Source organism: Struthio camelus, chromosome 5, assembly GCF_040807025.1.
Source record: "Struthio camelus isolate bStrCam1 chromosome 5, bStrCam1.hap1, whole genome shotgun sequence".
In the NCBI taxonomy this organism is placed as follows: Eukaryota; Metazoa; Chordata; class Aves; order Struthioniformes; family Struthionidae; genus Struthio; species Struthio camelus.
In genome coordinates this window covers 71823757-71837709 of record NC_090946.1, presented here as the reverse complement: position 1 = coordinate 71837709, position 13953 = coordinate 71823757, and the positions used below count along the sequence as shown (strand labels likewise).

General features: G+C 40.8%; 1 protein-coding gene across 17 annotated transcripts in view; it reads left to right on the top strand.

The window, feature by feature from the left end:
* The window catches only part of CDC42BPB (CDC42 binding protein kinase beta), a 98144-nt gene extending 86900 nt beyond the window's left edge, over positions 1-11244 (top strand). For 4 of the 17 annotated variants that reach the window (XM_068947129.1, XM_068947126.1, XM_068947128.1 and 1 more), the window contains 9 exons: positions 1883-2479; positions 5182-5279; positions 5394-5478; positions 5630-5750; positions 5875-5992; positions 6314-6499; positions 7141-7252; positions 7345-7415; positions 9493-11244. In XM_068947129.1, the coding sequence (XP_068803230.1) occupies positions 1883-2479; positions 5182-5279; positions 5394-5478; positions 5630-5750; positions 5875-5992; positions 6314-6499; positions 7141-7252; positions 7345-7415; positions 9493-9624 (1520 nt within the window). In that variant the 3' untranslated portion in view covers positions 9625-11244. Of the gene's footprint in view, positions 1-1882; positions 2480-5181; positions 5280-5393; positions 5479-5629; positions 5751-5874; positions 5993-6313; positions 6500-6970; positions 7010-7140; positions 7253-7344; positions 7416-9492 lie in introns of all 17 variants that reach the window. The other 13 variants (XM_068947137.1, XM_068947134.1, XM_068947136.1 and 10 more) reach the window with 6 other exon arrangements.
* Positions 11245-13953: the final 2709 nt, after the last annotated feature.

Sequence of the window (13953 nt, the reverse complement as noted above, 5' to 3'; positions counted from 1 at the left end):
TTCCTTTTACAAGGCAATTTAATGTGTAGTTACTTAAAATTTAGATTGCAGTCATGCCAAAACTTATTTTTCAATGTAAAGTGCGGTGGTGAATACAGTTTTTAAAAACTTACTGGACATACAAAGTAAAAATGAAGTTTAAAAAAAAAGTCAGAAGTGTGACTTTGAGGTGAAAAGCAAAATGTTATTGCTTCCTTTTGCTTAAAATAAGCTATTATCCAATTCCAGGTGAAACTGGTTTATACATGGAGACATCAGATATTTGAAAATCTTTCTGAGCAGTAATAAATGCCATTCCTTTGGATAAACTTCCAGTGGTCACCATTCTGCAAGTACTTAGGTATAAACATAGCTTTAGATACAAGAAATTCCAGAGAGATTCCTGTACAGCTTTTTACGTGAATTGAATTATGCATCTAATTTGAAAGCTCATTTTAGAAGGAAGCAGTTATCTGCATCACTGTATCACATGTAAAAGTGAAGACAAGTTGTCAGCTTCAGTTTTAAGTTAAAAATTGTTTGTCCCAGGTTTTCTATGGCTGGTTCCTGTGTTTTAATAGCATTTTTATAAATAGTAGTCTCTGTTGTATGGCAGTTGTTATTTTCAGTGTTAATTAACTGCCAGATGCTTATATCAAGGGTCTTTGGTCAGAGTATCAGCTGGTTCTTGATGAATAGACTAAACTGTGCACTGAAATTGGAACTCGGGAGAAAACTAACTTCTCTGTGGTGAAGTAAAACTGTTGATTATTTTGTAGAAAATATCTTCAGACACATCATCTGTTTCAATAAGTGTTTGAGAATGGTGGAAAATCCACGAACACACTTGATTTTGTGATCTAAACAGCTAAGTTCTTAGAGCAGGTCTACAGATTTTGATACCTTAGCTAGGTTACTCAACCATTACTGAAAAAAATGCATATAATTTCCAGTTAATATTTCTTGTTTTGATTATGATTGACAAATAGTTTGAATGCATTCAGCCAACAGAAAAAGGAACGTGATAGTTTAATATAACTGGCTTATGTATATTATGCTTTGTTTCCTGTTTCAGAATTGTTCAGTCTTTTCTATTTGTACCACTTGAAATGCTGCCCTCTTAGAAGTGCTAATATAGCCGTTATCCCATAGGCAGAAAAAGATATACCTAACCCTGTTAGATGCACCTAACCCATTCTTGGAAAAAAAAAACTTCAAATAGTGAATTCTCCGGTTTCCATAGGTGACCTAACTTGTCTTTACTATAAGGCTTTTCTTAGTGTCTGTGCTAACTCTCCCTGGTTACACCTTAATAAGCCCATTACTACTTGTCATTGCTCCAGGACATGTAGCATTTTTTTGCCTTTCCCTTCAGGTATTTAAAATCCACTGATTGCACTGCCTTTTGTATTGGGTTTCTAACGGTACAGCGCATTGCGTCTTCGGTTCTCAGACTTAAATACTTTTTATTTCTCCTCTTTTTGTTCTCCCAATTCTATCTTCTGCCATAATTTATTAAAGATACCAACGTTTTTCCTGAATGTGGGACCATTTTCAGAAGTTAATCTTGCACGTTATCATCTGTAGCATATCAATACACTGTATAATTTTTTCTTCCTTTACCCTAAAGCTTAAGGAGCCTTTTCCTCCATAATGTTGCTGAGACTTTGTATCAATGAATGAGTTGTAGGCATATTTTGTTTTTATTTTATTGGGTTTTTTTCATGTGTATGTTCTGATAATTCATAAAGGAGCATCCAGGATGTGTGTAATAAGTGCTCTTTCTTACTGGGTATGCATCCGTGCTTAGCTTCGTTTTCTGCCACCAGTTTGTAATGCTGCAGTGTATCATGGTCTGATAGTTTTATCGTTTAACTTACGGAAGCTCTTGTTCTGTTTGCAGTGATAGTCCGAGCTGCTGACTGTAAGAAGGTGTACCAGATCGAGCTTGCTCCCAAAGAGAAAATTATCATCCTCATCTGTGGTCGGAATCACCATGTTCACCTCTACCCCTGGGCCTCTCTGGACGGATCGGAAGGAAGCTTTGACATAAAGCTTGCAGAAACTAAAGGTTGCCAACTGATTACAACTGGAACGCTGAAGAAAAGTTCTTCAACTTGTTTGTTTGTGGCTGTGAAGCGACAGGTTTTTTGCTACGAAATTCACAGAACTAAACCTTTCCACAAAAAATTCAGCGAAATTCAGGCTCCAGGGACTGTACAGTGGATGACAGTGTTCAAGGACAAGCTTTGTGTTGGCTACCAGTCTGGGTTCTCTCTGTTGAACATCCAGGGAGATGGACAATCTATAAACCTGGTAAATCCTAATGACCCCTCGCTTATGTTCCTCTCACAGCAGTCTTTTGATGCCCTTTGTGCTGTGGAGCTCAGTAATGAGGAATACCTGCTTTGCTTCAGCCATATGGGAATATACGTCGATTCACAAGGTCGAAGGTCACGCATGCAGGAACTAATGTGGCCTGCAACTCCTGTTGCCTGTAGTATGTATATGTTTTTCTGTTGCCATATCCCTGTTGCTGCTTTACTTGTCTAAAAAATAATCGGCATGTATTCTATTTTTGCTTTGGTTTGTCTTTCGATATCTACAGTTTAGGTTTTGAGGAGTGGACAGGCTATGTAGTTCTTCCTGGTGGCGGTTTTGGACTTGGCAGTCTCTTGTGGAAGAGAGATCCTGGAAGTCTCAAGAAAAGAAGCTCTGTCTGGTTACGGGACACAGAAAAATTAATAATGTAACGCAAAATCTCTTTACAGAGAGTAGCCCTAGATGCAGGACAGGACAAGAGTACTGGTTCTGTAAAATTCTGTAAAGATTTTTGCTCTCCTGCAGAGTATAAAAGTATAGCTGTCTTCAGGATGTCTTCTGTGTCCTGTATTCAAAGTAAAATAGCTGAAGATCAAATGTAACTGTGACTCAAAAGGTTCACAAAGTTAACAAAATAAGAGGTAAAAATAATGCTTTTTGAAGAACCGATTGCAATTTGTTCCTCTTTATTTTATTTTTAGGGAGAGATTTTGCCAAAAATAATGAAGGCGGGGAAGGTAACTTTCAGCTGCTTACTCTTCTCAGGAACATAGATTTATCAGCTAGTTAGGACAGAAGCACGTGGCGGGATTCTTTTCAGGTTGAGTAGTCAAAGGCAGTTCAAGGTAAAAGCTCGTTTTCTGTTTGGAGCTCAAATAGCAGTTAAAAGTGTTTGGGGTGACTGAAGGCAAGAAATATCCTGTGTTTAAACAGTACACTGAGCAGCTAGATAGGTGCTCATAGGTTTAATCAGGCCAGGCCCTGATAATAGTTTGTTTAATTTTAATTGTCTTGAACTGAAATTGTTTGCTTGCTTTACTTCACCTAGTTCTTTACAGGAGTTTGAAGCAAAGGTGAAAGGGGAAAAAAAGTAGTCACAAATTTACTTTAAAACACTGTTAGTCAAAGCTAATGTTTCCTTTTCCTTAATTAGCTGTACAGGTTTTATATTTCGGCAAACTAGAGATGTTAGTTGATTGTTTTGTCTGTTGTTACTATGATCCGTTATTACCGTAAAATATTTAATGCCGTTCTTGCATACGCAGTCCTGAGTGGCATTGGACTGGGCTTTTTTTGTAGTGATAGCAGCGAAGTCTACTGCCAAAGGAAATTTGATTACTTCCCCTTTTCATTAGCCTTGTCCTCCTTCCTCGGTTCTGGTGTCTGTCACTATGGAACATGACTTTTTCCTCCCTTCCTGTTAACTGTCCCATCAGGTGGTCATCCAAGTAGACATAGTTCTCTCCTTGTTGCAGTTTCTGCTGTAGTAAAGGACCGTGTTGTTGAGAGATCTTAGGATATGGTGGAGACACTTGTTTGTAGGGTATTTGGTCACCTCATGTGAGGAGAGGCTGAGGTCTGTTTTAATAGTCTACTGTGTTATCCTGAGCAGTCTGTCTCAACTGCAGTTACACCATGGTTAACATGTTGAAGCTGTGCTGAACCAGGTTAGGCGTTGTAGGACTGTTAATTGGGGTACAGCGCAGTGCACATACGTGGAGGCAGCGCAGATCTCAAAGCTGGAGTGTGGGCAAGCCCAGTACAGACAGGCGTTGATGTGTTTCTCTGGGAACCGGTTCAAATTTGATCGAGCTCATCAGCTCTAACTTGGTAAGTGCTGGTCTTGCCTTTGGGCTGGCCACACAGAAGCGTTTGGTGTCTCTGTCTGATGCTCCATGGCCTGCCTTTGTCTGGACATCCAAGCCAACTGTGACCCCATATAACGCACAGCTAACCCAAAGTCACTTCTGGGATGCGCGTTCGTGATAGCTATCCCGGGCTGTCTTTGAGGGACTTTAAAAGCACGCCACCGAAACCTTACTTCAGTCCTTGAAAGGCGATTCTGTGATAAGTGTTCTACTGTTTTGTTTTTCTCCTTCTGTTTATTGAAGCCGTTCACTCGGCTGAGTTTCTTTCCTCTATTAAGTCCGTAAACTTCTAGTAACTTTTTTACATCAGGACGTGGTCTTTACATGAGGAAAAGCGTGTTGGTATGAAGTGGTAATGGTCTTTGCTTTGCTTTTCTTTTAAGCTAAAATAAAGGTATTTGTTTACACCTTTTATTTTAAGGAAAGAAAAAAGCAGTTTAAAAGAGAAAGAAGGCTCTGGGCTTTACGTGTGGTGACCCTTTTCTGTTAACTTGATGGTAGCAACCCCGCCATGAATATCTAAAGCTAGATAATTGTTAGCCAAAGAGGAAGGAAATTTAAAATAGCTCTGCAGCATGACTTCATGATCCCCCTCACAGATGGTTACCCTCTCCTTTCCCCTGCGCACAGCAGATGCACTTTGTTGCTTCCGAAGTGCAGCAGTCTGCATCTTTAGAAGAGCTAGCCTCAAACAGGCTGTCCAGTTCCTACCACATAACAAATTTGTTTGCATTTGGAAACTTCAGGTGCCATTTTGACGATTTAATGAAATCATCGTTTGAAATTAGAAATACTGAAAGGGTCAAATCTAAACCTTTCTGTGATGCTGGCAGTTGTAGGAAATCTATTGCCAAAATACCTGTTTGAAAGGGAGTTTGACAGGTACTGGAGGTTTTAAACGTATCTTACACGTAGTGGAAAACCTGTGACTATTAAAATTTGCTCAAATGTATGTCAATTCCAGACTTCTGAAACGTCATTATGGTTTTCTGTTTGTTTTCAAAATATGCAGGTTGTAATTCTTCATATGTAACAGTGTACAGCGAGTATGGTGTTGATGTATTTGAGGTTAACACTATGGAATGGGTCCAGACTATTGGCCTGCGAAGGGTAAGTAGTTATCTTCCAATGTAGAAATTGACGGGGTTAATTTCAAACGAGAAGTTTTTTTGCAGTGTATGCTGGGCTTCAGTTAATTCTTTGCCTGCTCCTTTTTCAAAACAGATCAGGCCATTAAACATGGATGGCACACTAAATCTCCTTAACTGTGAGCCACCAAGACTAATATATTTCAAGAACAAGTTTGCAGGTGAGTATTGAGCAAGGCAGAAATGGGAAAAGGATGCCAAGGTGACTTGAAAATTTTAAGCAGTGTTACTTACACACAAGATGAAACTTGTATTGGATACTTCTGGATCAACATGTACCTATGTATATAAAATTGCACTGTGATGTTACAGCAGGAGCTGTCCTCAGTGTACCAGAAACATCTGACAACAGCAAAAAGCAAATGCTTCGAACTAGGAGCAAAAGAAGATTTGTATTTAAGGTTCCTGAGGAGGAGCGGTTACAGCAAAGGCGGTAAGAATTTAATCTTTCTACACAACTAACGCGTGACATGCGGAGATTGAGAATAGAAATAATAAAAATCACTCTTCCTTTTTTTCTTTTTTTTTTTTTTTTTTCCTCCTCCTCCTCACCCCAGGGAAATGCTTAGAGACCCTGAGCTAAGGTCAAAGATGATTTCTAACCCAACGAATTTCAACCATGTGGCTCATATGGGACCAGGAGATGGAATGCAGGTTCTCATGGACCTTCCACTGGTAAATACATTTGAAAGGGAGGGGGATGTGTGTGCATTTGTTCTTGCTCTGAAAAACGGTGAAGAAGAGCTGTATAGAAGAAGAACAACAACTATATACCGTTGTTGTCTCGGTACGAAATTCTTCTTCTAATCATTGTGAGAAAAGTGAACCTTCCTGATGCACGATGCTTATAAATCCTGCTCAAGGAAATGCCGTTAGCTGAATTAGGAACGGGACACTGAAAGAAACAGATTCCACTGCCAGGAGTTTGTTAGTACTTTTATGAATAATCAGTCTTTCCTCCTTCCTTTTTTCTTGTTTGTCATCTTAAAATAACAGAATGAATTTCCTTCCCCCTCATCCTCTCGACACTCTGCTCTGATATCACCTCCAACAGGCTTTGAGCACGTCTATCACATGAGCCCTGTCTCTGCTGAAATCTTTCTCCAGAGTGACCATTCCTCACTGCAAGGCTCCCCTCTGCTTTCTTCCTCTTCCTGTCCCTCCTCTGCTTCCCTAGCAAGGGTAGGAGTAGCTACAAACTGTTAGGAATGGGGATGGTGTGCTGTGGCGTTTTGCCAGTTCTAGAGCAGAAGGGGGAAATATTAATGCTTTGGAAAAGATTGCTAACATGCATGTAAGTTGCAGTGCTTTATAGCGTTTTGTTTTGTTTTGGATGTAACAAATACAGCATGTTGTGAGCTACTTTAGTGTCAGGTCCGTGAGAGTAAGGTCAAAGGTACGCTTTTATGTTCTGTACGTTGCACTTTATAGCTGCTAGCCAGTTTTTTTCTTGTCCTTCTCAGCTAGCCAAGATAAGGATAATGTGCCTGTCCTTTCAGCAGAAGGAAGCAGGAAAGCAGAGCTGTTGGTGCCCTCGCTGCCCCCTCGTAGAGGGTTTGCTGGTTGACAGATTTCGGTGGCTTCTGTCTCCAGCAGGTGGGAGGAGTGTCCGGTGACTGCTATGGGGCTTAGTTCTTTCTCTGTCTTTCTCAGGGTTTGTGTCTGTTTCTGAAAATATGTGGATGTAGTCAAGTAAGTTCTGAGTTTTCCTACCAATGCTGGGTTGTAATAGCTTCAAAAGCACAGTAGAGCTTTCATGGGAAAGAAGCCTTAACTGGACAGCTTTTGTTGCTGGCTAACGAGGTGTTCCATTTCTACTGTAGAGTGTTTTACCTGCTGGCCAGGATGAAAAACCATGTCCCTCTACAGCTAACCTCTCACGACAGCAGCAGCAGCAGCAGAGAAACAAAACGTATATTTCCTGGCCCTCATCAAGTAAGGCTGAAAGCAAGCTTGTGATTTCTCAGCTGGGATTTACAGCCTCAACAAGATGTATAAAACTGCCTCTTTTCCTTCTTTCTCTGCAGGTGGCAGTGATGTGGGAGGAGCCATTCCTTCCCGAAGTATGTCCGATCCTGACCAGGAGTTTGACAAAGAGGTAAAGAAGCTTTTATGAAGTGGAGACTGACAATATCCTGTTACTGTAGATTTGTTTTCTTTTTCTAATAAATTAAATACCTGAGCAAATACTTCCTAAAGACCATATTCTTTATGGAGATGTTTTCCTTCTGCAAATGTTTTGCCCAGCATGTAACATCAGATTGTAAACTAGATAAGCCAGCACTAAAGCGAAGCTGTGAAAATATCTTTTTATGATGATATTTTAAGAGGTACTGTGTTTCAAATTAAACTTTGTAGACAGGGGAAATCTAACTAACTGATGAAATATCCCTGAAGCTCCTAAAGATGTTCTCTGGGCTGTTAGCATAGAATAGCAAAGTAATGCCACTAGCTAAGTAGCTTTCTGTGCTGCCCTGCGGAAGACTTTTGTCTTGTAATTTGAGAAGGAATGACATTCTGAAATACATAAAACCACTTTTTGCATGTGTATAAGTAAGTGCCAGTTGTCACCAACCTGAAAACTTCCTGACAGCACAAAACTGGAGTCCCTTCCTGAGTCTAAGGAGATCAAATGTATGATTTGAGGGTTTTCTTGTTTAGTCATGAGTGTAGCCTCTTGCAAGCTTTGCTCAGGCAGTACTTGAACAGAATGTTAGGAGGTATGACTGGGAGGCAAACTCCTGGATCAAGATCTCTGCGTTTTCTTAGTGCTTTTTGGTGCCTGGCTGCAGGCACATGTGAATGGTGTACTCAGTACTTTCCCAAACCGGACCTTTGCAAGATGCCTTAGTACACCCCAAGGCAAGTGCTTATCTGGAGTTCTGATCATAGCCATGCCACTGACTTCCTTTGTCGTCTTAAGCAAACCATTAAAAGAAGCATGTTAAAATCTGGATGTCTAAACAAAGGCATTTTTTTAAGCTGTCTTGAATATTCAGAGCTACTGAGGGCAGGCTGTTTCAGTTGGCTTCCTTATACTGCAAGCATCCTTCCCAAATTTCCTTATGTTCCGTATTACAATTGTTCTTATGTAGGCATAAGTAGTAGTAGATACTGAGAATTTTTACAGCATTTTCTTTTTTTCGTAGACCTTACATTTCTTAGAACTTCTTAAATTTAAAAAATAATAGTTTGTAACTTTTAAAAGAAAGCTCTGATATCACCTTTTGGTTTTACAGTAGTTTTCCCAAGGGTTGTGGTTTTATTGCCCCGTGAGCTGGATTGTTTATTGTGTTAGGATAATCTTGTTATAGACAGTCTTGTAGTTGTGTGAGCCATGCAAAACCTTGTGAACAGCTTTCTTCAAGGATGTCACTTTTCAGTCTATTTGCTAAATATATATTCTCTCTCCTGAAAATAACTTACTGCAGTGGTAGAAATTTTTACTGTGAAGTATTTCATTAGCTGTGAATTTGTGTAGTGCTCAGAGCTGTAACTGACCAAAATAGTGATAAACTTGCCAGCCATCCTGTTGAAGTAGGACCAGGCTTTGGAGGCAAGTATCCAACAACCAGTCTAACACTGGGGAAATAACTGTGGATAGACTGTCTTTATTAGATACTGACTGGAGGGTAAGTACCTCTTACTTCTAGATTTCCAGCCCGATACCTAGCAACCTTCACTCTTTTGTTGTGCACTTAACACACTTTTCTTTGCTGCTGGCACTGTTTGGTAAATAGTTCAAACGCTCGTTTCCTTCCTCCCTTCTCACCAAATTGAGCATGATTTAACTGTAATTGTTTGCATATTATACGGCCAAATTCCTTGGCTGTTTAAATAGCCTAGCTGGTAAATCATGAACAACAATGGATAGATAAATGTATTCAATCAGGAAAGCTTTTCAAAAGCTAAAGGAGAAGAGACTGGGACTCGGCAATTTCCATATACCTTGCCATAATTCATGTTACATCAAAAGGTCAACTTCAGGACTGCACTAAGCCCCATTTAAGAAAATGAAAGTTTTTGTATTACTGTTTAGCTTAGAAATGAATCTAATACACACTACCTCATGTGTGTGGCGCTCCCTAATTTTGCCTTTCAATGCTTCAAAAGCTTTTGACTGTAAAGAGTGGATTTTAAATAAATGTAATTTTTTTAATGTTTCTCATTAACAGCCTGATTCAGACTCCACCAAACACTCTACTCCATCCAACAGCTCAAACCCAAGTGGTCCCCCAAGTCCCAACTCTCCTCATAGGAATCAGCTTACACTAGATGGACTGGACCAATCAACCTGTGACGCATAACACTACAGCTCTCACCGTTCTGGCTTTGATCATCCGCTACTCCATGGAGTATTCAAGAGCAGGGCAACGCTGTCTCAGATGCTAGTGCCAAGACTGACACTGAATTGCTAGTGTTGTACAAGAATAATTATATATCCAGATTGTAGATACAAACTATTGAAATGAAGAAAAATCTTTACTAAATAGCGATCAAGCTTTTTATGCAGAATTGTTCACTGCTCAGTTATGGTTGGTTCCTTTCTGCACAGCTGTGACACAGTTTTATTGCATAGGAGCATTTAAGGCCACCGGTAAATAGTCTTATTCTTATGCTGAAAAACAAATAGAGATACTGATAATGTTGCTACAATATCAGGAATATTATTTTTCTATAGAATGATGTAATGTCTCATTAGCAGGAAATCCTTTTAGACACAATTTAGACCTCTGAATAGGAAATGCAAGCAGGTCTAGTTACATCCTCAGATAAATACGTTTTTCACTTTTTCCCATAACTGTTTGTTTCCTAATCCTTGAGGAGAATGCTAGGAAGCATAGGTTGTTCCCAGTATCAGCAGAATCACCAGGAAGTGGGATGAAAGTTGGTTATAGTTTTGTGGCCTTTTAATTCATTTAGCCATTACATTCAGCTGCATAGTTGTCTGTCTGTCTTTCTACCAACTTCAGTCTTGTACATAGGACTGCTACCAGTTTATCTTTTACCCATACCCTGCTTTTTAGTCCTCATCAATCACAGTCATTAGTCAGGGCTTTTAAAATACTGGTAATTACTGCTGTGAAAAAAATGTTACTCATAGTTCCTGGTATCCCCTTCTGAGAAGTTTTCTCCTGGGTTTTTTGGTGTAAAGACACGCTACATTGTTTAGCTAGCAAACCTTCTTGTGGACGTATTGCCCTTGAAGTCTGCTTGATCTAAGGGACTGTATCACTAAAACATCAGTCTATTTTACTGGTTATCAAAGTGGAATGTGAAGGATGTGTAACTGAGGGTGCTGCTTTTTTCATTAATTGTATCCTCACCTGCATGAAGACCCCATGATTATTAATCAAGTATTGATCATGTAGAAAAATGCACAACACACTCCTGTATATTTTGCTATGGCCCACGTGCAGTGGTGATGTTTTGCGTGTATATTTAATCTCATGCTTCCATGTATTATACATTTAGTAATCAAAGATTTGTGACCATGTTTCATTAAAAGCTTGTAATTAATTCAGTGGCTGGCATATCCAGTTTGTCATTGTCACACTAGTGTGCCTTCTGTGCCAATTTTATGACAGTTGGATGTCACTTATTTAAAATTTGGTTTAAATGGGCTAATGATATACCAGTGGCTAATGTTCTTTTCTGAAACACTGTATAGGACGTGCACTTATCTTTAGTTTAAACTGAGTGTTCTAGTCAACATTTAATCCTGTTATGTTAAGTGTTCGACAGTACTTGCTCTTTTTCTCAGATTATTGATAAAGGGGCTCAGTTAGAGCTGGACACTACTGCTTTGGGGGTTTTCTGGTTTTTACTTTTTTAATGTAAGTCTAAGTCTTTGTAATTATTGAATTGTGAGAACATTTTTGAACAATTTACCTGTCAATAAAGCAGAAGAGGGAGGTTTTAAAGTTCATAGTTGTCTGTCTTGACATGTGAAAACAGTCTATCCTTGATGCTTGCTTTAGTTTCATAATAAATTCACTTTGTCCACTTGGAAAATTTTACATAAACTGAAAGATGCTTTGAACTCCATACCAGAATGCTACAAGGAAGATGTGTGTTTCCGCATGTAAATGCCTGCTCAGGAGAAATGGGAGTCCTTTTTGTGGAATAGGGTGTTGAAATTGTGTGCTGCAGTCTGCCTTTCGGTTGTCGTTTCATTGAGTCGCTGGCCCTGTTGATTCATTTTAAGTGATTTAGATGATTGTTTCTTACGGCTGAGGCATAGTAAGGAAAATGCAGGATCTATTCAAACATCCTAAGTTTGATATTTGTTTTCAAAGCAGTAATCCCAGAGAAACACTTAGGAACATATTAAGGAGTGATGTTTGAATAGGGCGTCCTGTGTCATCCCCCCCACCCCAATATATGGCAGATTTTCAAAATTGGGCGTTTGAGCACTGTGGAACTTGTTGCAGCTAGAGCAGAGCCAAAACCTTTCCTAGCGTGTCCTGACTTCCCTTGTCCCTTGCAGAGTGCCTAAACGTTTGTTCCCAGATTACTTCTGTTACCCTCTCCCATCTTACCTCAGGTTATCTTAGTCAAGAAGGCCTGGATGAGTATTTTGGGCCCTGCTGTTCCGTGCTTGCCCAAACCTACTGCACAAGACCAGGAGGCTGGCTGGTTGGCTTGGGAAAGAGCACAGGGGTGGATGGTAGCTGACAGGAGACTTGAGGTAGCGCGCCAGAAACATTCTGACAAGTATTCACGCTAATCAGTCTTTGACTTTTAAAAACATTTTTGCTGTTCTTGAGCTGATTTTTTCTCGGCACGATAAGGACTTTGGATGACAACAAACTCTTTAATTATGGTGGTATTAAATCACAGCACTCAGCAGTGCCAGAGCTTGCTTATAATTTAAGCATGAGAACATTTCTAGAAAAACAAATGAGTTGCTAAGCGTGAATATATTAATTATTTTGGGGGGGTTTTAATCTGGCTGAGCAGAATTCCTCCCCAAGTCCTGTACTCCAGCCCATTTCAAATCTTCCATTCCCGTAAGGCTTCTAATTCCAGTTACCTGAAGAGTCCTCCTAAACCCTCAGGGAGAACTTTAGAAATGTGGAAATTCAAGATTCATTGGAAATATTCCTCTGACAGTGTGCTGTCTTTTCCCTGGAGGTTACTAATTTAGTATCACAAGCAAGGAACTAATTTATGCAAGGAATGAGGGTAATTTGCTCTCTGCCAATTCTTGTGCCAAGGCTGTTTTCGCAGAGGCATTATATAGGGTCATGCCAATAATGGCTGGAGTGATCTAGCCAACGTGTCCAAGAACTGGACTCAGCAAAAAACTTTGGTCACTTCTAGCACAGATTTTTCAGTGTGAGAAGTTTAGTATTTTGGAATACTTCCTAGTGTCACTCACTAAACATCTACCAAGCACCTCTTGGTAAACCTTTAGTTTACCAAGAACTAAGCATCTACCAGCACCTCTGGCTGCAGCACAGATGTTCTGAGAACTAACTGCTTCCAAAATGAATGCCATCCACTATTATGTGTGTGTAAATAGTTGCTTTATGTTTGCATGATGAGTGCTTAAAACAACTAAGTCACAGGGAGGGAATTTCAGCATGGAAATGCTGAACTTCTGGACACCATCATCATTCTCCACAATGCCAATTTAGGTGTCCTTAGGAGGAATAAGATGCATAAACATCTTAATAGCTGGTGCATTGAGTGGTATAGTAGTCTAAAGCACTAAGAAATAGGGGAGCATTTGAGGGAAGAGGGATGACTGTGAGAACTGAATTGCATCCTTAGGAGAGTTAAGCAAGTAACAGTTAAAGGAAGTTGTCACATTGTGACCATGAACGTTGCGTTGATGCTGAATCTAGCCTATTTAAAAAGAAAAAAAGAGAGCGTTGGCATTCTTGTATGCCAGGCTACTGGAGCATCTCACGTTGTGGTTTGTACTCTGCCCGCTTCATACAAAGCGGCTTCAGCAGGCAGTGGTAAGGAGGAGATGTCACAAAGTAGCGTTCACCTGCCTAGGCTCTCCTTGTGGTGGCAGCAGGGCTTCTGCACCGCTTCCTTGGGCAGGAGTTTCCCCTATCGGTTCACACGCCAACAAACTCAGTCCCCTTCTCTGCTTCCCCAACTAGCGTTACATCTCCCCTGAGCAGGTTTGTGCTCCTAACCTCTTCCTGCATCCTCAGCTACAAACAGGCTCCACACTAGCCATTTTCTTGTAGGTGCTGTGAGCGGTGGGGAGCAGAGGCAGCCAGGAGCATCCTGCACCAAGTCCTTAGCCATCAGCTGCATAGCGACAAGGGTCTCTGGGGAGGTGCTTGCCAGGCTGCTCAGAGGGGTGAGGAGCTGCAGGTGCTGTCACCCTTGCCCAGGGCAGGCAGTCCAGCGGGAGCAGTCCCCTCCTGCAAGGTGAGACCTCTTGCCCCTTTGCCTTGGGCTCAAACACATCTCAGAGCCAGCGGGGCAGGGTGGCAGCATGGGACGCAGGGGCTCCAGTTTGGGATGCAGTGCAGCACGAGCAGGCGTACACCCCCGGGAGGCAGGGGAAAGGCACGGTAATATGAAAGAGGCAGCATCATCTAGGTGCTTCCTTGCGAATTCCCCCCCCCCCCCAAACACGCTTCCAGGGATAAAGGGGGATGATGAGA